The sequence below is a fragment of the Cinclus cinclus genome, chromosome 5 (assembly GCF_963662255.1).
Source record: "Cinclus cinclus chromosome 5, bCinCin1.1, whole genome shotgun sequence".
Lineage (NCBI taxonomy): Eukaryota > Metazoa > Chordata > Aves > Passeriformes > Cinclidae > Cinclus > Cinclus cinclus.
The window spans coordinates 56,677,597-56,702,581 of NC_085050.1; the positions used below are offsets into that span (position 1 = coordinate 56,677,597).

At 43.6% G+C, this 24,985-nt stretch overlaps 2 protein-coding genes across 2 annotated transcripts in view; one reads left to right on the forward strand and one right to left on the reverse strand.

The window, feature by feature from the left end:
* POLR2B (RNA polymerase II subunit B) overlaps nucleotides 1–12,852 on the reverse strand; it is a 16,466-nt gene extending 3,614 nt beyond the window's left edge. Inside the window, exons 1-20 of the mRNA XM_062493016.1 lie at nucleotides 12,754–12,852; nucleotides 12,488–12,560; nucleotides 11,479–11,629; nucleotides 9,887–9,999; nucleotides 9,396–9,615; nucleotides 8,609–8,767; nucleotides 7,433–7,597; nucleotides 6,736–6,932; nucleotides 5,917–6,036; nucleotides 5,372–5,558; nucleotides 4,508–4,651; nucleotides 4,124–4,263; nucleotides 3,895–4,006; nucleotides 3,270–3,424; nucleotides 2,803–3,001; nucleotides 2,521–2,689; nucleotides 1,953–2,049; nucleotides 812–906; nucleotides 280–530; nucleotides 104–193 (exon numbers count right to left, since the gene is read on the reverse strand). Of these exons, the coding sequence (XP_062349000.1) occupies nucleotides 104–193; nucleotides 280–530; nucleotides 812–906; nucleotides 1,953–2,049; nucleotides 2,521–2,689; nucleotides 2,803–3,001; nucleotides 3,270–3,424; nucleotides 3,895–4,006; nucleotides 4,124–4,263; nucleotides 4,508–4,651; nucleotides 5,372–5,558; nucleotides 5,917–6,036; nucleotides 6,736–6,932; nucleotides 7,433–7,597; nucleotides 8,609–8,767; nucleotides 9,396–9,615; nucleotides 9,887–9,999; nucleotides 11,479–11,629; nucleotides 12,488–12,560; nucleotides 12,754–12,772 (2,856 nt within the window). The 5' untranslated portion in view covers nucleotides 12,773–12,852. The remainder of the gene's footprint in view (nucleotides 1–103; nucleotides 194–279; nucleotides 531–811; nucleotides 907–1,952; nucleotides 2,050–2,520; nucleotides 2,690–2,802; nucleotides 3,002–3,269; nucleotides 3,425–3,894; nucleotides 4,007–4,123; nucleotides 4,264–4,507; nucleotides 4,652–5,371; nucleotides 5,559–5,916; nucleotides 6,037–6,735; nucleotides 6,933–7,432; nucleotides 7,598–8,608; nucleotides 8,768–9,395; nucleotides 9,616–9,886; nucleotides 10,000–11,478; nucleotides 11,630–12,487; nucleotides 12,561–12,753) is intronic.
* Nucleotides 12,853–12,985: 133 nt separating this feature from the next.
* Nucleotides 12,986–21,299, forward strand: NOA1 (nitric oxide associated 1). The gene is made up of 7 exons (XM_062493850.1): nucleotides 12,986–13,916; nucleotides 14,975–15,139; nucleotides 15,840–16,036; nucleotides 17,168–17,299; nucleotides 18,778–18,894; nucleotides 19,683–19,800; nucleotides 20,367–21,299. Exons 1-7 carry the CDS (start codon nucleotides 12,986–12,988, stop codon nucleotides 20,570–20,572), a joined length of 1,866 nt encoding a protein of 621 aa, XP_062349834.1. The 3' UTR covers nucleotides 20,573–21,299.
* Nucleotides 21,300–24,985: the final 3,686 nt, after the last annotated feature.

Here is a 24,985-nt window from a genome sequence, read left to right on the forward strand (position 1 = left end):
TGTCAACATTGCACCCGAGTAGATATTCCACAGACAATTCACTTAAGACAGTTCTAATGCTAAGATCATCATAGGTAAAATCAAAAGAAGAAAAAATTAGTACCTCTTGTCTGTACTGGATACCACAGGTTCCTTTCTGGCCATGTCTGCTAGCAAATTTATCTCCAATTTGTGGAATTCTTACAGAACGTACCTGTAAGCCACAGGAAAATATGCAATTGGTAACTTAAATACAGACCAAAGAGTATTAAAGCAGACAGCACGAATGTCAGTGCTCACCCTAATCTTGCAGAATTTGTATCCTTCCTGGTTCAGGGTTACCATGACCTGATCTACAATCCCAGTCTCGCTGGTCCGCAGGAAGGTGCTGCAGTCTCTCTTGGTGAAGCGTCTGTTGGTGCTTTCCAACTCATCTTCATTTTCTGGCAGTGTGACTGTCTTGCCGATGATGACATCATCCCCAGACACACGTACCCCAGGGGCTATCAAACCATCATCATCAAGTTTGTCATAGATTGCGTGTCTCATACCTTGCGGGGGGGGGGAAAGGAACAAAAATTTGGAACTCCCGAACTTTTCAACATACTCATTCCTGTTATTCTGTAGTAATTCAACCAGTCTGCTTGCAACTTCAGACAACTGCTAAAATACCTAATGCAAATATCTCAACTGATACAGTAATTTCTATAAAATACAGAAATGTCTGTGTTAATATATCCTAAAATGAAGACTGAATCAGTTCAACATTAACTACCTTGCCCACAAAACTTTAATTTAAAAAACTGAGTTTTCGTACACTCATTTATCTTACCTTGGCAAGTTTCACGTGTAGGCTTTTCAAAAACTTCCTCTTGGTCATATCCTTTCTTAGACTCCTGCTCTTTGTATGAGCGATAGAACACAGACCTGAAATGAAGTTATAAAGTCGTCTCCAGTGAAACCAGCATCATTTTCTCCCATCTGTGTATATCATTTTCACATATCATGACTACTGCTACTAATGACAACTAAATCCAAACAAATGAGCACATGTCACACCACCTTTCCTCTGATTTCCTGTTTATCTGACCTTCACTGAGGAGGGGAAAACAAAAAACAACCCACCAAACAAAAACAGTTACAGAGGGCATTTTGATAGTCACTTTGCAGTTACTGCCAAATTACCTAAGATAGCATGCTAATTTTTTATGAACTGCAAAGACTTTTGTATCTGGTTGACACCTCAGAAGTAATTATTATTCCTAATGATTATTCACATCTTCAGCATATCATTCTCATGTTACTTTACTCATGCACATCATTTTGCACACCTTTTTAGGCTTCTACTTGTACCCTGCAATGCCACACTCAGTACAAGTGAGCTGCAGTGAAAAACTTTCAATTTATACAAGGTTCTTTCTGGTGCTTTAAGGGTTTTGTTTGCTGCCTCAGTTGCCAGCACACCAAAGTGCTTTCAGATACCATAATGCACGAAGTCGCATCAGCCACCAGCTATTCCAACAGCAGTTCCTTCTAAGGAGAGGAACATTCCAATCTTAACTGGTAGCAACTGTCTCACTAATAAAGACGAGACTATGCTAAAATGCTGCAACATTGCTCTGGTAACTGGCAAGACTTACAGGAAAATACACCAGGGAAGAGTCCAAATGTTTTTTCATTAAATTGTGATATAAAGGACGCTAAACAGAATAAAGATCACATTGGAAGATCAAGAAGACAAAGTGGGCAGTCAGGTTTCATGCTGTTTTGCTAAGACACACATTCACTATTTTCATTGTGTTGCTCCCTCCATCCTCATTTAAAAACAAAACAAAACAAAAGTTTCTCCAGTTGGAAAGATTTGAAGAACAGCATCTTCCAGCATAAAATGAACTTTTCTTGAGCCTCTGGACAACCCACTACAGCTTTTTTTTTCTTAAATTCCTAGCAGTTTAAAAAATTTACAGTCTTACCTGAAAAAGCCTCTGTCAACAGCAGAACGGTTCATAATGACAGAGTCTTCCTGGTTATAGCCTGTGTATGATGCAATTGCTACAATCGAGTTGATACCTACAATATGCAGAGAAAATATTTTGAAAGAATGCACACATGCCCTGACAGACACTATTTTAACTCAAAGTAGGCTTTAGTCTCTACAGTGAAGCTGTTCTACCCTTTCTCACATAAACGTTCTATATCCACACACAGAAACATGCAGTATCAGCAAATGAAACTCTTGGTAGAAAACAGAGTCAAGAGTGACCCCTTGTGAAAAACCTATTAAACACCAATACAGAAAATGCTTTTTTTTTCATTTAGATGTTAGCAGGATTTTTTGGGGTAAAGTACTTTCAGCTGCAACACCAACAAATTTTTTGCAGTCTAGGTGTGCAGCTACTAGCTAACAATTAACCTATACTCATTTCTTAAACTGCACACATTTGCTGAATGTTCAAGTACTCTACACACACCATTTGTGACATGTTTGAAACAAACAAAAAAGTAGTATTTCTGTTCCATGAACATGAACTGACAGCGCACCTGCTGGTAACTCTCTGAACCTCAAGTACTCCATGGAACGTGTTGTTACCAGGGGCTTCTGGGGATAATACAACACGTGTGCCAGTGTATCCATACGGACATGGAAGTTGGTGATGTACACTCCCATAGCCTGTTTACCCATAGCAGACTGGTACGTGTTCCTGGGAGACTAGACAGACAAAGGGAAGACCAATAATTATGCACATAAAGCTCTTTACAAACACACACACCGTAGGTTTTCTATTAGCCTTAAAAGCAGGATGTCAGCAGAGGTGCACTGACCTGGTTGTGATCAGGGAAAGGGATAATAGATGCACAGACTCCCAGGATCATGGATGGGTGAATCTCACAGTGTGTGTATGTTGAACAGTATGCCACACCTTTCTCTTGCAAGTCATCTGGAGTCATTGCCAGCATCACAGTCTCTTCTTCCAGGGTGTCAATGTATTCTACTACACCACTGGCCACGAGATCCTGCCAACTGAACAACCAATAACTCAATTAACACCTAAAATGGGTCTCTTCAGCAGTGACATGAACATAGACTTCCCTGGCTTATTATTACCACCGTCTCAGTGTGATTAAAAAAACTGATTAAATTACCAGGCAGAGAAAGCATCTTTATGCTGCACAAAAATTTAAACATTCCTCTCTCCGATGTGAGGGAACTTTCAGCTTTTCCAAGCTGAAATGCAGCTTTCCAAGATGGAAAATGACACCTTCAGTTGAATTTCAGGAATTTATCTCACCTGTAATTGTTATACTCTCGTTCCTTCAGCTGGTCAATGTGCCTTTTCTTCAGCAGCAACTTCTGTTTCTCCACAATTAAAAGGGGCCGACAGATTCTGCCTGCATCAGTGTAGATGCGGATTTCTCGCTCACGAATATCTCTAATCATTGAGACCTGGGCAAGACAGCAGCACCTCATGAGTACAAAGCCTCAGCTTGGAATCAGAACCACAGAACACATAACAGGATAACCAAATTCCCTAAAGCAAAGACTCTCCAGGCACTATCAGAAGCACAGAACAAAGAGTAACACTCCTACAAACAGAAGCATTTCAGAAGATAATTTTAAACTGTTTTGTCTTTAAACTGGATCCTCTTTAAAAACAAACAACTTAAACTATAACAGCTCTCTAAAAATCAACTCCACAACCAAGCAACTAACCATACACAATCAAGCATATAATAACAATAAAAAAAACACCAAATACAAAAGCCTCCCCAAATAAAACACAAAACAAACTAAATGTGAAGTATATTCCGAAAGAGACTTGCAAATAATGCTACTTGAAACTTGCAAAGTAGTATCAAGGCATTATCTTCTCTTGTCTAAAAGGACACCCAAACTCTAGATATAAAGATTCATACCTCTGACACAATGATGTCCATCTGACGACGAAGCTTCCTTAGGGTATTCATCAGCTGCTCTGGATCTTTGTGTATTCCTACCCAGCAGCCATTAACAAATATCTTGGTAGCACTAGAAAGGGAAAACACAAACAAATAATAGTTAAAAATATCCTACCCTGCCAAATAACCCCAAACCCTTGAAGCGTTGTGCCGGATAAAAAGCTTAAGTCTGTTTATTTGCACGTACTCGGCTATTGCTGCTGGAGATATTTCTTCTAGGTTTTCCATACTCCACTCTTCCAAGAATTCCAAAATTGGAGACGGCTGAGACCCCACAGAAATGTAAGCCATCAGGGCTAAGTTCTTCACAAGTCCTACTGCATGACCCTAGCAGAAACACAAAGTTAGCCTACATTTTCAAATCAAGAGGTTCTCCTAAGAAGATTAAAGAATTTAATCTTAACTCCCCAAGGAACTGGACACAAAACATGCTTTCTACCCCTGAATTAGCTATAAAGCTAAATATTTGTGTCAGCATTATTAGAAAATGGCAAGAGATCATCACAAGTGCCATGGCTGCAAAATGACCATGAGGGAAAGGCAGTTAGTACACAAATCCTCCTTTCATTACCTCAGGGGTCTCAGCAGGGCAAACCATTCCCCACAGAGTGTTGTGCAGCTGCCGGGGCTTGGCCAGTTTTCCATCTCTCCCAATTGGAGAATTCAGGCGTCTCAGGTGGGAAAGTGTGGATGCGAACGTCAGCCGGTTCAACACCTGCACGTAGGAAGGAGTTCAGCAGTCAAAGCTCCTTCAGTGTGTTGCTTACAGGCATCATGACACACTAGCACAAAGGCTCAACGCCCTCTAGAAATGATGTGCTTATAAAGAATTAAAACAGCTCTGATTTTTGTTAGCTACACTTTTTAGTTCACTTCCATTAATCTCACACTACCCCTAGAATCTCAAACTCCTAACTCATGTTGCAGTGGCAGAAGTTTTCAGAGCATGCTTATACCAGAGCAAGATCCTGGGCTAATGAAGTCAGCGCTCCTCACTATTTGCTGCGGAATACATAACTTTTATATAATAAGGTGTCACTCAAGTTTTTTTAACTACCTGTGAAGCACTGGAACTAACTAAAGGAAAGAAATCCATCCTCCTGGATGATTCCCGGGGACTAGGAATTTACACAAAAGTGTATGATCAAACAAAAAAATCTTTACAAGAGTTACAACTATTTCCAGCCCATAACTGTTTAGCAGCGAATGCAAGAGCCAAAGCAAACAAACCATGACAAAAAAAACCACCTAAACCACACACCTGGGAAGATCCAACTATTTAGATCTTCATCTGTGTTACCTACGGGAATTTCCTTATAAGAATATTTCTGTTTATCATACAACATGCATGGCTGGTAAGCATGCATGTGTTAAACTCTTCCATGAGAAGAGTTTTGCCATAAGAACTGTAAACCTGACAAAGCCCTTATTGTACCTGAGATACTCCTGCTCTGGCCTGATGAGCTTTCTTCTGGTCACCCCAGTTTCCAGTTGCCAAAGAATATTTCAAACCATCTGAAATAATTCTTGTTTTAATTGCCAACTCCAAGTTGAAATCTTTCCCTCTGTCAATGAACTTCTGTGCATATATTCTCACTTCCTTCAGCAAATTCTTGAACATTCTGTAGAAAAAAGACACCAAGAAATCTGTTTAAACAGTGCTATGCAATTCAGCCTGCTCGGGGCTATTTGAAAAGATTGTCACTGGCCTCCTGAAAAGAAGTAATTTGTAACCAGGGTGAAGAGGCAGCAGGGAATAAAGGAAATGAAACTTTGTAAACATGCACAAAATATGGTTCAAAACAAGTCAATGCTGGCCACCTACTGTTCTAGGAAACTGTACCACTCCCTGAAAAAGTCATAGTCGGATAGAAGCTTTTGCCCAATACTGGCTCTCTGACACAAGAAAATTAGTCTGATTTAGAAGCATGGAGTTGGTAGGGCCTCTGCCATGAAAGAAAACGTGTATGTGATAGTTACCCTCTGAACAGGAAAGCCAAGAGTGGCCCAGCAAGATCCAGTCTTTTGTTGCCATAATGATCTCTGTCATCCAGCTCTCTTCTTCCCAGTGCTGCCAGCAACAGTCTATGAACCATATACCTAAGCAAATAAGACAATTTATGTTTAAAGCTGACAGCAGACATTCACAACGCAGGTTACATGTTTTTTCACAGACAAATCAGGGAACTCTTTCCTAAAGGCTGGCCATTCTAAATCTTTAGGATACCACTGTCCAAAAATAAGCCTCTTCAGCACATCCTCAGAGATGGATGACCCACAGAAAGTTCAGGCTAAGGACAGAGAAGAAAATATTTGTATCGTGATGGTCATTGCCTTTTCTGCTAAACATCTGCCCTTTACTGTAGTAAGGGCTCTGTTTAAGCACATGCAATCAGGCATAAAATCACAAGTCTCCTGATGCTATAGTTCATCTGCATACCAATAAGCAGTGACAATATTTTACAGAGTGGTTACATTACAGTCATCTTATCAGTACTTATCTGCATCTTAGTTTTCAATTTTTAGATGTTATCTATGCATCTGGATATCAAAAAGTAATTTAGCACTGTCATCATATTTAACTTAAGATCCAAAATGTGTTTGAGGCTCATTTTGTTACTTTTTTTCCTCGTTTATCAAAATTTGCGTTTTCTCAGCCTCAATAAACAGTGCCCCAAGGTTTACACAGAGTATCTAGAAGACTGAGGTTAAAACAAACTTCAATTCAAGGTGTTCTTCCAATCATATACATGAGTAAAAAATATCCATTTGCAGCTGTGAGACAGAGTTCTGACATACCCTAGAAAATAGGCCTTTTTGGTTTCACAGAAGTCACTGACACCAACATGGGGGAGCATTTCTTTCTGCAAGACTTCTTTGGCATACTTGATTCTCTTTTCTTTGGTGACACCTGGCTTGGCACCTCTTGAGCCAATGAAGTTTAGGGCAACATTTTGCTCCTGAATGACAAATGCTTCATCCAGAGAAGGTTTGACCTAAGGCACAAAAATACAGCAAAATCCTGTAGCAACCAGTGCCTGTTGGGGCTGAAGGAAACTACACAGTAGCTTGTTTATGATTCTTTTCAGGATCTGCTAATTATTGATCCAGGTCTTTCTGGTACTAGAAAACAGCAATGAAGCATGCAGGAAGAACACAAAAAATAGTTTAAACTTCAGAAAACAGTTCTCGTTCAAGTTCATTCCAGGTCTGATGCTGTTTCAGGTATAATCAAGATTTTACAATTAAAGTCAACAACAGCAGGAGAAGACCCTAACTCTCTAAATACCTGTTAGCTCTTCAAAATTCCCACTATGCTCTGTCTCCTTAACGTATTCATTAGATTCAGGCAGAGAACTTGCAAGATTTCTAATACAGAACCCACAAAAATAATAAGTAAATTACAGCTGGAAAAACGAACAATGCTTCAAGTGATGACTACACACACCAACACACCACAAAACACGAGAACACAAAATAATTTAATATATATTACCATTTCCATCATTTCTGGGTCTTCAAAATCATATATGATGTGCTCTAGAATGTCCCTGTCGGACACAAAGCCGAGTGCACGGAAGACAATGATGATGGGGACCTCTTGTTTGATATATGGCAGAGTTGCTACAATGCGCTGACCAATGGCACTCTTCTTTGCACCCTGCACAGATGGGGGAAAGCACAGGTAAGGCTTAAGTCATCCTGCCTTTCAATAAAAGTCTCTAAAATCACCCTGCCTTTAAGTAAAAGTCTTTCTCTGGATTTGGATTACACAACACGACACAAATATATTTATTCAAGCACCACAGGAAAACATGGCTTCTCAGCAGGCCATCTAAGGAGTTACTCTGCAACCTTACTCCAGCAATGAATTTTTATTTTAAAAACACTTCAAGCTTTAGAAGTCTGTGAAAACTTGTGAGGCTTTTGCTGATACAAAAGAATATAAATACTACTTGTACACCATATGCATAATTTCTCTCCCTTAGTGACAACAGCAACCCTATCCACCTTCAGAGTTCCTTCTGTCAGGCTTAAACTCAGCTTTTCTAACCCACTGTGCAAGTGAATATTCAAGTAGTTGCTCCCCTTCTCCAGAAGGAAATGCTGTGGGATGCAGAGGAAATGCAGACATAACGAATGAGAATATTGCAAAGCTTCTATTTAAGTTGCTCTTGGAAATTTTCAAAACAGCAGTGCAAAACTGAATGACTACTGACATATTTTGTTTTAGAAGTTACAAGTAGCACTTATTTCTCCTCACAGATGGCACAATTACATGTTAAATATGAAATAATATGTGGTCTGCAAAATACTTCTCAACACTAGCTTGGCCATCAGCAAAGAGAAGGCCCCTGCTCCTCGATTTATTCTTAGTGAAAACACTGGACACAGCTTGTCTGAACTTTCTAAAAACTCATGTACAGTAATTAAAAATTTATTTCTAGCCTTGGCCTAAAACCTGCCAAAAACTGAGTCTGCATTTCAATCCTCAAGTAATTTATCATAGATACAGGCATAATGTATAAAAAGCAAATTTTCATGTATCTTCTTTACAACTTAACATCAGAAGAAGTTTCTTCTCAAAATCCCAAAAGCAAATGACACAAAGAGACAGGACAGTAGGAAAACTCCTAAATCAATCTCTGGTGTTATTACTGCCTAGCCATACCTGTCCACCTCTGGCCAGCATGCTGACCCATATAGTACTTGTTGGTCGAGAGGAATTTTCCAGACAAGATCTACACTCTCCTGTGTAGGCATATTTTGAATCTTTCTTTGCAAACACATACACTGTGTTTGTAGCCATTTTCTCCTGAGCAATCAGAACCTGTGTTAGAAACAAAAACGCCAGTAAATAACTGACAAAACAGAATACTGAAAGCAACACTCACACTGCTTCTACTATTCCTTCAGGTGCCTTAACTTCAGAGCAAAGCACATCATTAAGTCAACTGGCTAAACTCTCTGTTTTAAAATTACACATTTAAACAAAATACACAGCTAGTTAAGATGGAATAGCCAAAACAAGAGACTCAGGGAACACTGTTGTCCGTTATTACTTCCCACACCTGCTGGCTGTACCGAAACATTTCACATACTGATAAAGAAACCATTTCACTATCTGCTGTTCCAAGGCCAACGCACTACACAGGCAAATTGAAATGCCAGCTCAACAATCAAAGATTTTTTTTTTCCCCCCCAAGAAGAAAAATGCAAATACGCAGTTCACAAAACTGAAGAAGGGAAGAACTGAAGATGGTAAATGTGCCTCAAAGAAGAAAAGGTGGCTTGAGAAAGCCCTAACACGTGACTCAAAGCCCATCCTGCAAGATCAGGTACTCACAGCATCTCTGGTACACTGAATTAAGTGTTTGTTCTCCTGGCAAAACACATGGAAACAAGTAACAGAACTTCCCATTGTCAGTAAGGATGGCTGTATAAAGTATATCCCTTACCTTTTCTGATCCATTAATGATGAAGTAGCCACCAGGATCAAGTGGGCACTCATTCAGCTCACAAAGATCACGGTCAGTTAAGCCATTTAGCAAACAGTATGTGGAACGCAACATGATAGGAATTTTTCCTATAAAGGTTTTCTGATGCTGGGTCTGCAACTGGTCCTCCCCTTCTTTAATAACCGTTTTAGTTATATCCACATACAAAGGGGCAGAATACCTATAGAATAAAAACACCACTGTGTCATCTGTCAGTTAATACCTTTCTGTACAGCCCTAGTAATGAAGGCAGTTATTCAAGCACTCACCACTGTATTAAGCATTATTACCAAATCATCAATCACCATCTGCATTTAACAACTAGACATAGAAGTTTATATGAAGCAGTAATTATTGCATTTTCAAGGCACTACTATGTTGTAAAAGGCTATGAATTAATAAGGTATAGGCAGTTCTTTCTTATGTTTATCCACCACAGAGTTGGCTCTTACGTAAGGTTTCTCAGTCTGGCTTCATTTGGCATCATGGGTGAGGGTGCTCCATCTCTTTCCCAATGCGTAGGTTTGGAGAGATAGATTTGTTCAAACTTCAACAGATACCGGGGCTGGAAAACAAGAATATATTTACTTGTAATGGAAGAAACATCTCTCCTATTAGCAACCAGAACTGTCACTGCAGAAGAACAGTCACTACCAATAGATGAAAACACAGCAAGTTGGGTAACACTGGCTCCTAAGAAGACTCTATAGGACAAGAACACAAAGTAAGACTTGAGTTTTTGGAAAACAATCTGATTTTTAAAATGCACAAAAGCTCCCTACAAGAGGTGGTAGACCCTTGTTGGCAAATGTTTTGTAGGTCAAAAAAGATCTCAATCCTTACATGAAGAAACACCTTTTCCTAGATTTGCAGCAACAGCCGCATATAGTACCATTTCCCAAGCTCTCATCTCTACCATCACTCTTACCTCTGAGTATGGTTGCTAAACCCTCTCAAGTGCTCTAAACTGCCTTCAAAATTTGAGGCTGAGAAGCAGAGGGAGACAGAAACAAAAAAAAAAAATCAAGTTTTTCTCAATATACAGTTTCCTTAAATCAGTCCACCATCTTCAAATGTGGTGAGAGATTGCCTGCAAGTGACTCTGAAGGAAGAAGCAAGTTTTCTCATCTCTAAACCTATTCCTAAAAACTTTAATTTAATAAACGAGAATAAGATACTAACCTCTGTGACCTGAGAAAGTAAAATAATAGCTTTTGGGCAAAAAGAAGCCCAGCACAAACCAGTCACAAATGCTTGTGACCTGAACCGTGACCAGACACAGCACAAACATTAGCTACAGAAATGCACAAGTTGAGAATTCTGCCATAATATATAAAGAATAACAGAAGAAAGATTAAGAATTAGTGAGCTAAATGTTTATGAACTGTTTGCCTGGCAAAGAAACCAAAAGACATCTCAGCTATTCTCTACAGGACAGTTGTTTGCCTACAAAAAATGCGAAGGAACAGGAAAACCATGTAACAAATTCAGTACTCTGATGTTGAACTAAAGTTCCTTTAAATGTCTAGGGGGTAGCATCAAGGTAGTGACTGACAGCAAGGCAAATCACCACTTGCACTTATGGAACAGGGATCAGCCTACACAAGGGACACAGGTGAAAGCACCAAAGCCACTGCAGAAGGTGCACACTCATTGTAGAGGAGCCATCACGGGGAAGAGATTTGAGGCAATCTGTCCTCTTTGGAACATGGTGCCAAGGAAGCAGATGAACAGCATCACCCTTTGAAAACCTGGACCTAACTTGAGTCAAAGCTAAGAGAGAAGCTTTTAGCCAAAAACCTTTCTTGCCATGGTAAAGCTTCTGAAAAATCAAAATCTCATCAAAACACAGCTTGCTTTTGGCTACCTGACATGCTGTACTAAATCTCTGTCCTTGCAGTTTTGCAGAGGAACTCACAATATGAGCTACAGCAGCCACTTGTTCTTGGTCACTTCTCAACTCAAACAGCAGGACGGGGTTGAGTAATGTAAAATTACTTTGAAATGTAAAAATACATAATCTCTGCCAAGGTTCTCCACTTACTGGCTCTTCCACTTCTCCTGAGGCATGCTGGGCTTCAGCTTGTAAATCGATTGGTGGAGCATCTTCAACAATTCTCTGCACAGACATCTGAATAAATTCATCAAAGGAATCCAACTGTTGTCGGACTAAACCCTTTTCATCAAAATAGGAGCTAAAAAAAAATAAAGGGTAATAAGAAATCTTATTTTAATTCATGTACTTCACATATCAATGAACTTAGGATACATTTATTGCCAAAACTCCAAAAGCCACGAAATACAGTGCAGAATCAAACACGTTCATTTAACCCAAGGCATGAGTTTCAAACACAGATGCTTCTCACAAATGTTTAACAATTCTCTCCCTGCCTGAAGACACAGACACTTTAGAGTGACAGACCTGCTGCCACCACTTGGCTAAGACATGACTGTGTGCACAGTCAGTGCCTTCCATTTCCCTTAAATTGGAAGAGAAATGTGATGAAAAACCTCACAGTAAGCAGCTTCAGCTCAAGTTTTCAACAACATCTCTTAAATTATTCTGCTTTAACTCATTTTCCAATCTGCAGTAAACTAGGAAGGAACATGCCCCCAAGTCCAAGTAATAGTACTCAGAACTTTTAGCTTGAATCCCCTCTGTTCCTGCCACAGACACAGCCTGGACACTCATGTTTTCCAAGGAAAAACCACCACCACCAAAATTATGAAAATAACCAAGTACTGACTTCTTTAATGCCAGCATCAGCTGTGAGATTAGCGGGAAAAACCATGTGCTTGGCATAGAACCAAAAACACCTCTTTCTTCATTGTAACAAGTCTGTGCTGGGGGTCAGCAGAGCTTCTTAATTCCTGCTGACAACCCTTTCTCTCTGCTAAAAGCCCTCCTGCTCTGAACGTGCTGCAACACACAGTTTAGCACAACCAAGCCCTCAGCTCCCAGACGTGTTCCCGGGAGCAAGCTGGATGCCACCTGCAAGACCGAGAGAGCACAGGTGTTGAAGGGATAAGGACAGCGAGTTTTAGCAGGTCACCTAATAACAATCCAGCAGGCCTCTTGCCACAGGTCAGGGGTGATTTCATCATCGTCTTCATCATATTGCATATCTGTGGGGAAGCACAACGTGTGAGCTAAACCCCGGCCACCGCGATGTCGGGGACCCTCCGGCACCCCGGCTCCCGCGGGAGATCCCACAGCATCCCCCCATCTCCCGCCTCCCGCGGGCCCCGGCGTGCCCAGCGCCACCCCTGGCCGGGACGGGCGGAAGGAAAAGGCGAGGAGAAAGAGAAAACCCCTCACCTTCGTCCGCGTCGTACATGGTGGCGGCGGGAGGAGCCGCGGGCGGCGGCCGAGCGAGAGAAAGGCGAGAGGGGCGAGAAGGAACGCGGCGGAGCGCGGGCGAACGGCGGCGGGACTGCGCCTGCGCCGCTCGTGACGTCACCCTCGCGTCGCCTGCGAGGCCCCCGCGCGCTCGGTGACGTCAGGTGCGCGCGCCCCGCGGCGCGGTGGCGGCGGTCCCTTCGGGTCCGTCATGCTCCGCCTGGGCTCCGCGCTCCTGGCCCGCGCCCGGCCCCGCACCCTGCTGCGGCCATGTGGGACGGCGGCGGCGGGCGGTGGCGAGGAGCAGGAGCGCTTCGTCTTCCTCGAGTACGAGCCGGACCCGGCTGAGAGGGCGGCGGCGGTAGCGCTACGCCGGGAGCGGGAGCTGAAGCCGCGGCGGGAGCGGCGGGCGCGGAGCGCGGCGGCGGTGCCGCCGAGCATGTCCGACCCGTCGGTGCCGCCGAGCGGGGTGAGCTGCTCGGGCTGCGGGGCCGAGCTGCAGTGCGGGGACGGCGGCGCGCCGGGCTTCGTGCCGGCCGAGAAGTACCGCAGCCTCCTGTGCGAGGGCCCCGCGGGGCTGCGCGGCGCCGTGTGCCAGCGGTGCTGGGCGCTGGCGCACTACGGGAGCGCCCTGCGGCTGCGGCTGCCGCCCGACGAGCACCGCCGCGTGGTGAGCGCGGCCCTGCGCCGCCCGCCGCGCCACGGCCGCGGGCCGCTGCTGCTCTACGTGCTCGACGTGATGGAGCTGCCCGACCCGGTGCTGCCGCAGCTGCCGGCGCTGCTGGGCCCCGACGTGCCCGTCGCGGGCGTGCTGGTGGTGGGCAACAAGGTGGACCTGCTGCCCGCAGACTGCCGCGGGCACCTGGGGCGGCTGCGGCAGCGGGTGGCGGCGGCCTGTGCCCGGGTCGGGCTGCGAGGAGCCGCGCTGGTGGACATCCGCCTGGTGAGCGCCAAAACCGGCTACGGCATGGAGGGGCTGGTCAGCCGGCTGCAACGCTCCTGGAAGTGCGCCGGCGATGTCTACCTGTTGGGCGCCACCAACTCCGGCAAGTCCACGCTCTTCAACGCTCTGCTGCGCTCCGACTACTGCAAGTCCCGCGCCCCCGACATCATCGACAGGGCCACTGTGTCCCCGTGGCCAGGTCAGAGCGCTGCTTGGCCCATTGTAGCACGGGTAATGGGGGATGTGGGGTGTGCAGAAAAAAGTGAGTTGTGGACCTCTGGACTGCTCGTGGCCACCCCTGCAGCAGGAGAGCCTGTTGCCAAAGGGATATCTGCCTCCCTGAGCACCTCTGTGGTAGGCAGCAAACTCCAGAGGTGTGCTGTGCTTCTAATTGTCATTTGTGAGGAATGGCTGAAGTGTTTAATACAGATAAGAAGATTTGGGAGACTTTAATCACTCTGCATCTGCCCGAAAGAAGTTACAGCCACGTGGGAATCAAAGGTGGCTACTCTGAGCAGCCAGTGACAGGAGAAGGGGACATGGCCTTAAGATGCACCAGGGCAGTTTTAAATTGGACGTTAGCAGGAATTTCTTCACCAAAAGGGTGACTAGCCATTGGAATGGACTAGGGAGACGATGGAGTCGTGGAGTCACTGTATCTGAATGTGGCATTCAGTGCCGTGGTCTAGTCGACGTAGTGATGATTTCAGAGGTCTTTTCCAACCTAATTGATTCTGTGATTCCTCGGGGCAGCAGGAGTGGGATGCATGAGTGCTGAGGGTGCTGTGCACCCTTCCGCGCTCAGAGGCTCAGTAAACCAGAGTGAGTCTGTGTGCATCTCTGCCAGTTAGGATGGCACCTGATGTATGTGCCTTGCCCTGTCCATTAGAGGTGCCCTCCAGTCTGGAGAGGCTGGGAAGTGGAGTGGTGAGCACCTGTAAGGCCAAATCAAGCTGTCTGTGGAGTTGAGACTTGTTTGGGGTGTACTAAGTCAGCCTTAGCAGCGCTCGGCTTTGAGACCCTTTTATTCAAACTGTAGGTGAGAACAGATCTTAAGCAGATGAACGGCTTTTTTTTGCTTCTCCAAGTAGGGATGCTAGTACTTTATGGGAGCAGCTGTATCTCTACCTCTGACTTTTGTGTTAACTGGGTTTCACCAAAAAGTTAGAGAAGCAGTTTTCTTTTTTGTTTGTTTCTCAGAGCTGAGATTTATCAGGTAGTCAGAGATGCAAAAGTGCCTTCTGTTTGTTTTTCCAGGAACAACACTGAACCTGTTGAAATTTCCAATTATTAACCCTACATGTGACAGGATATTCCGAAGGCAGGAGAGGCTAAAAGAAGAGGCAACAAAAACAGAAGATGAGCTAAGCACTGAAGAAAAAAAGCACCTTAATCAGCTTAAAAAGCAAGGTTACCTAGTGGGTGAGTAAAGGTGTTACTTTTCTGCCCCTAATGAAAACACTGCATTACACAAAGGTTAAGTTATTTTGACCAGTGTTTGCTCCCAGATTAATGGGGGCAAGATCTCTATCTTATCCACAAGCAGCATCATTAGTACTTCTGAATATCTGTCAGCTGCTGTAGTAGCAAAGAGTTCCTCTGTGCAATGCATGTCCTGTCTGAATGAGGCTGGTAAATTCTGTTAGCTTCGTAGTTTTCAGTGATATTGCAGTATGGGCCATCGCTTGTTCCCAAATAAAGAAAATAAATTTAATTTGAAATAATCACATTTAGGCTGCAGGCTACAGGGGTTGTACATCATTTTAGTATGTATTCAAAAGAGGGGGTTACCAGAAGATAGCTTGTTTTTTCAGATAATTCTGTGTTTGGCAGTCTGAAAAAAGAAGGCAGCCTGCTTTACTATAGATTGGAAATAACAAAGTGTCTGTGATCTGGTCCCTGCTGAGATTTTGGGGGGCATGAGGAGTGCTAAGCAAGACTTATAGAAGGGTTTTCTTATAATTTTGACTTTTGAACATACAAGTTTCTATCCACATAGAGTCTTTATGACCTTTTTATTACTGATGTGCATCACTTTTAAGCCATGAAAGTGGCAGATATTTGATTGAAGGAAAGCAAGTTAATAAGCAAATTACCAGGAAAACCTTTCATTTCAATCCAGGAAGAGTTGGAAGAACATTTCAACAGCAGAAGTCTAGCGCTGAGATTGACTTTGACCCTGACCTGCTCTCCTACAGCATGGATGAAGATCCTAGAGATCCCCCTAAGAAGCATGAGGAGAGGGAGGAGTTCACTCACAATGAAGTGAAGGATGCTCGGTGGTGTTTTGACACTCCAGGAATTGTAAAGGAGGATTGTGTAGGTACTCCGTGGTGCTGTGTTTCAGAGTGGCAGGGTTTGGGAGGACTGTTCTGCCTTAGCTGTGCCTGTGGGAGACTGTTTCTGTTGTAATCCTGGCATTAGGATTCTCTTAGTTTGGGAATTGTATTAAGATAAGTTTTGTATTTACTGGGAGGGGTTCATGTGGTAATGCTGTTACATTTCTGAGTAGTGCAATACTGCCAGCCTTGCAGAGGAGCTGCAGGACTGCATCACCAAGCTTCCACAACCTCTGAACAGAGGGAAGTAGACAAGAGTGCTCTTAAGAAGTTCACACCAGCATCACCCAATGAAGCTGGCACTTCTTTAGCTCTCCCAGCCTACCGGAAAAGGTGGAGCATAGAACAATAACCAGAGTTTTATGACCAAACCACATCTTAAGAGAAAGCACTCTCCTGAAACTAGGAGGGTCTACAGTGTTGCTGCCACTGGCTCCAGTACATCAAGCCTTTGTCAGTAGGGCAATGCTCTACTGAAGCCAGTGCTGACAAAGTGGACATGTCTAAAACAGGCATGTTTTGATTTTTGGTCTTTTTAATACCCATGTGGAACTGCAGGTCATCTTTTGGAGAAGATTGAATAGTACAGGGAGACAGGAAGGTTCCAAAGGGAATAAAGCGCAAGGACTGTGCTTCAGCTTTCTACAGCGCAAGTGCAGGTGCTGCTTTCACAAACACTAGAAGACTCCTGGTTTTCTAGTGATGTATTTGTCAGACTGTAACCTGCTTTACTAACCTGCTCTTAGGTCTCTGATAGCCACTGTAAAGACTGGCATCAGTTTAGAGACCTGGTTTGGTAACTTGAGATTTTTTGTCTTCTTCTCTTCTTCTGGATTTGCTGCTATTTCTGATCAAAGTTTCAGATTAAATTTTGTTCCTGTAGTCAGTGTTCAGTCTGAGTGGAGGACAAGCAGATTGTCTGTGGCAGATTTTGGCAGGGGAAAATGTTCCTGTTTCTTGCTGACTCTGTGGACCAGAATTGAACTGTTGTGTCAGATGTTCTTGATATTGCTTTACTTGCAAGGTCTTTATCCTCTATCATATATTGCCAATACTAACTTCATTGTTCCCATTGAAACATCTGGATGAGTTGTGACAACTTATTTTGCAGGTTTTGAATCTCCTAACAGAGAAGGAAGTAAAGCTGGTTTTGCCATCACATGCAATTGTTCCACGGACCTTCATTCTCAAGCCTGGAATGGTCTTGTTTTTAGCAGCCTTGGGACGTATAGACTACTTAGAGGTAAGGGAAGAAAAGATTTTGGGAGCAGCTGCTTAATCTCTTACAGTAGTACCAGCCATAAAAGACTTTATGAGTAGCTTTCCCAGACCCTTTCATTACTGTTTTGGAGATGATAAATCAGTTACTGAATCACTGCATGAAGTCAGAATGCCTTGGGATGGGTAATTGAAAGGTTTTTTACTTGTTACCAGCATGCAGTGCTACTTAGTGTATAATGGGAACTGCTTTTGAATGCTGACAAAGATCTTCAATTTAGTGTGCTTCCCATGACATATAAAGAGGCATGAAGGAGGGAGGAGAATGTCAGAATTAACTGGGGAAATAGGTGGGTTTCCTCGTTTCTGTGTTTTTGAAAGCTGTCTGCCAAGAGAGAAGAGCATAGGCATTTTTCTTTCCTGGAAGACCTCTGAAGAACTTGCCCAAGGAAGCAATTACTTGCACGGGTATTTTAGTTTCTGTAAAAAATACTTTTCAAATGTGCTGTGTGTCCTGCCCCGCCAATAATTTCTTCCATTTATTAAAAATGCCATGCCATACACCTTTATTGAACAGTGTGGAGCTGACCACCCATGATGATTTCTCTGTAAGGAGCAGTTTCTTTCATAATATTAGACATCATCGTAAGTCTTCGATCATTTCCCCAGTAGCTTGCCCTGTTTTAGGGGTGTGTATGGCTATTCCTTTGTTTCAGTCTGCTTTCCAAGATCACCACAGAAATGTTGAATTGGTACTTTGCTAAGGACACTCTCTACCTGCTGGAGGAAAACCAGAAAGGTGGAGGGGGCAGGATTGTATAAAGTAAAAAATGTATCAGTATGGCAGGAGCACACATCGATTTATCAGTCTTGTGCATCTTATTCTCCTGAGATCTTGGAGGACTGTTGTTCTCAGATCTTGACAGAAGCTCCTGCCTCAGCTTAGACCTTTGAAGGAATTCCTGCACTTATTTCTGGCTGCTGGTAGTGTTTGGAGAGGTTTCTCCCCTCTCTGACCTTGTTTGCTCTTCCTTCAAATGTGGTGAGTACCTGCTGAAACTGCTCCGCCAGCTTTGCACAGCTTGAGAGCAGCTGGAGCCAAACACTGTTGAATGAGTGCTGTGTGTTGGAAATGTAGAGTGATAGGAGAAGCAGCACCAGACCAGATGTCCATCACCTCTTCCGCTGAATAACCCCACTGAGTTTGTTCTTGTGAATTAAATGAGAGCAAAGCTCTCTCTTGGATGATTTACCTGAGCTAAGCAGCTGTGCTGGCAGTAAATATGGCATTGGGGTTGCTTTGAGGCAGAATGGTGAAGCTGTGGGTCTTCTGGAATTTCAAATCCCATTTTATATAAACCCTGGCTGCTGTCATCAGCAGAGGCAAGGATCTCTCGGACAGGAAGGGGGCATCAAGCAGACAGGTTTTCAACATGCAGGAGAGACAAATTCAGGGCTGCTTTTCTGTTAGCATAATTAACATCCATTTGGTATTTATTTCAGGGAGAAAAGCCTGCCTGGTTTTCTGTCTTGGCTTCTAACCTCTTGCCAGTCCAGGTTACTACACTGAATAATGCAGATGCTGTCTATGAGAAGCACGCAGCCCAAGAGTTCCTAAAGGTAAGGGGAGGTGCTGGGAGGAGCTTGTGGTTGCAGGTAGGCAGGACCCCTTTCTGGGGCACAACTGACAGGGAATATCCGCAGGTATCAGGAGTTTGGGACTTGAGCAGTGGGTGAGTGGAGATATGCAGTGTGGAGCAGTCTTGCACAGATTGCATGGCTGAGGTGTGTTAGGAGAGAGCACTCAAGATGTGTTTCTAGTAGTTTCTGTTTCTAGCATTAAGGCTGATAAGATGTGCAGTGCTCTGCTTACATGGCTATTCTTGAACAGTGCAGGCAGCAATGGAGGTATTTTCCATGGCAAACCTGCAGACTGGGGTTTCAGAACAGATTGCAGCTGAAAAATTTACTTTTGTTATTCTTCACCTGCTGGATCTTCTGCACATATCTTAATCTCTTGGTGGTCTGACTTCTTCCTTGGTATGGTGATGTTGTCTGTAGCACTTGCAGATTGATGGGAGATGTGGTGAGCTGTCCCTGTCCTGGTATTTCCATTCCTGTGAGCCTGGAGAACAAGTGCTGTCACTCACATCAGGGCAGCTGGCCTGATCCACCAGCTGCATCCTGCAGTGGGCACTCCATCTTTGCTTACCTCCCACATGCTTCCTCTGGATGTGATCCTGACTCTGTTCTGGCAAACCTGAGAACTCCTGGAGGTTATTCAAATCAGCTCTTAATTGGCTAACAAATATTTAATATCTTTATTCTCCCTTGTGCCTTGCTTGCCAGTTTGAAGTAGGAATGCTATGTCTTGTGTGTTAAATAATATCCCTGTGTTTTAATCTTAGGTTCCCATGGGTGGGGAAGAGAGAATGAAAGAGTTCCCTCCACTTGTCCCTCAGGACATTACACTGAGAGGAATTGGTACCACTGAGGCAGTTGCAGATATCAAACTTTCCTCTGCAGGTAATTTAATATTTCTTCATCAGTTTGCTTTATAGGGTCTGCATTCTAGAAACATTGATGGAAAGAGACCTCTGAAGGGGTGAAGCTGTATTTCCTGCTCAGAGCAGGACTGTCAAAATCATAGCAGCTATGACTTTGTCCAGCTGGAGTGTGGCAGCCTCCAGGAATGGAGGTTGACAGCCATGCTTGTACAGGATGGCAGCATTGGAATACTTTGTGCTCTGGCTGCTATACAGGTTCTACAGCATCAGGAATGGCTGTGACACTGTCAGCTCTCCAGGTGAAAGTGAAAGGGCTGTTGATTGGAAAGCTTCATTCTTGTGTTTTTGGTAGTTCCCACCACCCCTCTGAAGTTTACTGGGAAAGAGCTGTGTCTGAGAAGAGTGGATTTAGGTGCTGGCTTCTGTTGGGAAAGGGATATGACCTTTGAGCTTGGTTTCTCAAGTAACCACATGAGGGCAGCTCAGATTTTTAGCCACTCTGGGAAGCAGTAGTTTGTGTGAGAAGCTTGTTTTGATCCTAGGGACTTGTTTTCCTCACTGTCCGTATTCTCTCTGGCTGTGCAGGCTGGGTGGCAGTGACGGCTCACGCGGAAGAGGAATTGCTGCTCCGAGCCTACGCTCCCAAGGGCACTGCCTTGGTGGTGCGGGAGCCTCCCCTTCTGCCTTACATCAGTGCCATCAGAGGGGCCCGGATCCCAGGCACTCCTGCCTACAGGACCAAAAAGCCTCCCTCCTTTGTGGAAAACCTAAGAACCACAGGAAACAGATAGTGCTTCACATCATCTGAGCAAGGCAGAACACAGAACAGCCCATGGAGAACCTTGTGGCTTACTGGTATTCAGAGAATGTTGGACTCATTTTGAAAGGCCAGTGGGCACATTTTGGAAAGCAGGTCTTGGCCGGAGCTCCACAAGTCCACATCTCCTCCAGCTGCTGAGCTGTAGCCATTTTGAATGAACTGAGGGGCTGGGACCTTGCTGTGGGAGGGGAAACAGCTTCTCCCTGGGATCTGCATTGATGGACAGATCCCTTTACCTGTCCCTTCTTGAAATACTGGGTGGAAACTCACCTGCCTGACCTGGTCTAACTTTGCTGCTTATAGGGTAGGTGGTTCCTTGCAGGTTTGCCCCCTCATGTCTGAAATCACCACCTTGTTATTAAGGTGTTTCCATAGTTAAGGGGTTGGAGGGAGTTGGAAGGAGCAGGGAATGCTCCATTGTGGGTATGACCCTCCTAGTGGCTGATACTGATTCAACAACATTGACCAAAAGTAGTGTCCTTTCTCTCCTTCAGCATCTGGAGCAGATTACGGTGTGTAGTATCCTGCGTTTTGACACAGGAAAAGTGATTTAATGAAAAGCAGGTCTGCTTATGTACCTGAAGAGGAAGGTTTTGCAATTCACTGCTTTGATTTGGTTTCTGTAGCTTGCATACAGGTTTTTGAAACCAAGGGCATGGAATAAAACTTATCAAAGATGCTCTTTCATTGACCTAGTTGACAAAGCACTCTGTGTGGGCATAAGTGTCTTGCTAAACACATGAAAGCTCCAGTGGAATAATACATATGCTCAATCTGCCAAACACAGGCAGACTGTGAGAGACACATGGCCAGTCAGTCTTTTTGCTGAAAAAGAGGCAAAAAAGGTATCTACTAGTCTCCTTATCATTTCACTGATGTTTTTCTCAGTCAGTCCATTGGTCCCCAGAGGTGTCTCTGCTGTCTTTGGGTCCTTGGCTGTTCTCCTGAAGAAGCCTGGGTGATCAGCAGAAATCATTGGCTCATTCAGCATCCTCTTCTCACCCTTGTTGCCTATGACATGTATTGGCAGTCCTTCAGGGAAACCTGTCCCTTTGCCCTGCTCTTTGTTTCCCCCCATTTTCAGCTCAGACCTACCATGTGGGTCTGTCTGCAGCCCCTGCTCAGGGCTGCTCTCATCCCCCTATGTAAGGCTGCCAGGATCTCCTCCGGTGCCACTTTCCACACTCTGCCACTTTTCCTGCACTACCACCTCCTTCCCGTGCTGGGATCTGGTGAGATGAGGTGGGCCAAGTGGGGCCACAGTGGGTTTGAGAAGCACTGGGTGCTGTGGGGTTTGAAGTTTGGCACTGCCTTGAGGGAATTCCTTGTCCTTGCTGGCAGCTGACCAGTTCACCCTGTGTAGAAAATCAGGTGTTCTTTGTGAAGGTCAGTCTGCTGCTAGTCAACACAGGGAATGTATTTAATGGCTGTTCAGTCTGTATCTAGACTAGAGCTCCTCCTGTACATTAGACAAAATAGGTGCACCCTTGCCTTGAATTCTCAGGAAGTCTTTTCTAGTTCTTTCTAGAAGAAAGAAAACAATGGCAGCATGTTCCTCACTGCTCAGGCTGTGACTCACATAGCTTTCCTATTTTCCTTCTCTTTCTCTGTTGTGAAAGCCAGCACATGTGTGGCCACTCCTTGGGTGTGTTTGGCAAGCATCAGAGCACAGGCAGCAAGCTCCAGAATGTGTTTTTTCCAGCATGGATATATAGGACTGTAGCTGTCTTCCTGGCTGGATTTTTTTGTGCTGCTGTTGGCAGGCCTCACGTTTGTCTGCCAAAATTACTGAAGGAGTTGCCAGCAAGACTGGTGTGAGGATTATCTGTTTTAGCTCTGCTAATCTTCACAATACTGTGGTTTTCAATTTTCCTTTCACTAAAGGAAAAAAACCACTAGTTTTTAATGTTTAAGAAAAATATTCTAGAAAATTTTTTGGGGGGAGAGATTCTTTTTAAAATTACTTGTGTGGCGATGCAAGAAGAAGTCTCATATTTGTCTTCAACTGTTATAACACACAGCAAGCTAACCCGTGTATGAATTCTGCCCATTCTTTTTAAGCAAGCCATGGACTTACCAAGTACTTTCCTTGACTTGCTCATAGTTAAATGGGAGAACCATGTTGCGTTGTGTATCTCTTCAAGACTGGGTATCTTGAACATACATAAGCTGGCAAGAGGTTAAACAACTTCTTTATGTGTCTAGAAACAGCATGAACAAGTCACGTTGTTCAGTTTATGTCAAGCAAGAATACTGAGAAGAACACAAAAGAATACTGAGATGGGGACCTCTGCATCTTGAACAAATGCACCAATGCAAACTTCTTTCTGGATGATTTATGCACATCAGATGGTGGTGAGAGAGAGAGTATCAAGATCTGCCAGAACTGCCAGCTTAATATCACAACCCAAAAGCAGGTGAAGGTAGTGAAAGATACCAAAGTGACACCTATTCCTTTTCATCCTCGGCTGTGTGACAGGTGTGTGGATGATGTACATCATGGAAAGGGACTGGTAGACAGCATTTCCCCCTGCATGTCAGAGGTCTGAAAGGCACTGTAGCTTTTTGGGGCAAAAGCCACTATAATATTATTGTGGAGATGATGCAATTCTGCAGTGCCTGAATTCAGATCTGTGTTACAGGCCACAATAGAATCCATCACTCTTGCCTGTCTACCTTCCAGCCTAAAAGTATCTTAGGTACTGATTTCCATAAAAAAATCCATTGCTGAGCATAATAGTCATGGGCTGCAGAGGTGAATAACCCTGGCTCTGCCTTTTTGCTTTGTAAAGTTCTCGCACATTTGGTGGATTCAGTTCTCCTTGGAGCCCTGCCTGGGGTGGTTCCACTCCATTCACAATGTGAAACAAACTGCAATTTGCTCAGACTGTTCCTCAAACTTTTATAGAAGAATAAAAGTTTGGATGTTTCCATCAGTGAAGTGCCTGGAAAAAGAAAGGTAAAGAGGTTAAGAAATTCAAACACTCAGAAAGTGAAGAAGAGACAAAAACCTGGAGCAAATAGAAGAAAAAAGTAAGTAGCATAAACTGCTTAAAAGGGGACTGCATCTAGAGACAACAAGGTTTAAACTTCGTGGTCTTAAGTGCAAATCTCACCACAGGAACATTTCAAAAGTAGGGCCTGGACTTTGGGCCCCACAGACCTTAAAACAGTTCTAGAATGGCTTACAATTGACAGGTGTTATGGAAACAGAGGGAGATGTAAATAGCTACAGTTCTTCACAAAACTTGTCAGAAATCTGTCTGCAGAGATCAAGTATATCTCTGTGATCTGATGTATGCTCCACAACCAAAACCACAAAAGAAAATGTATTGCATTGGCTTTAAGGGTACACCTGAACTCAGCAAGCAGTTCTTGAGATCAGAAACAATACCTTTACACATTTACACATTTGCAAATTGAAAATAAAAATGTAACTAAAAAATTAGTTCTGGTCTTTCCCTATGCACAGTAGACTGTACTGCATTTAGTCTGAAATTAAGAAGCAGGTCTATAGCCTCATGAATTTTCTAATTTTAAATTAAGCTATCTACTGTTATGAGAGAGAAAAGTTTTATTGTAAACTTCTAGAACATTTGGTGTGGCTTTGGTTTATTTGTCTACAAGATGAGAAAACCACTTCTACAATAACATTTTGTATTTGCAAAACAAGCACATTTAATTTTAGAAAAACACTCAGTGAAGTGTGGGAAGCCTGACATTTTTTCCAAAAGCCAAGGCAGGCAAAGTTAGATTAGAAGCAGGTCCATGTCCTTAATAAAATCCTGCAAATACAAAGTACTTTATAAATGTTAACAATGGGACAAGAAAATAACAATATATCAAATGCACATGCAAAAGTTCTGAGAATTTGCTGAACCTCTTGCAATTATGACAAGCAGAGGAAATACAGGAAAAGAGAAAAGAAGAAAAAACATGTAAAAACATGGTATCCAACAGAGGGAGGTTAATCTCACTGACATCCTATTCATGCTTCATTACTGTATGAGGTGAGAGGACCCACAGGCAGAACTTTGAACATATTACTCCTTTTTGTCCAAAGAAGGGAAATTTAGAGAAATAAAGGAAATAATATGTATTAGGAAGCATGTCAGACAGCATGCATGCATCTAAGTCTTTCAAATTGGTGCCTTAGGGGACATATTTTTCCTGATGTGAACTAACTGGGAAATGCAGTAAATATCTTTGACTAGAACCCGCTAGGCAATGAATGAATTGGCACAAGGTTTCATTGGGCAAAATTTAAGGTTTATCTATACTGACAAAGTCCCACAGATTTTCAGGTTAGGTATTTTTGGCTAAAACTGTGCTGGACAGGCAAATGCTTTTAAGTTTTTGCATCCACTCTTTATGAATCCAGCAA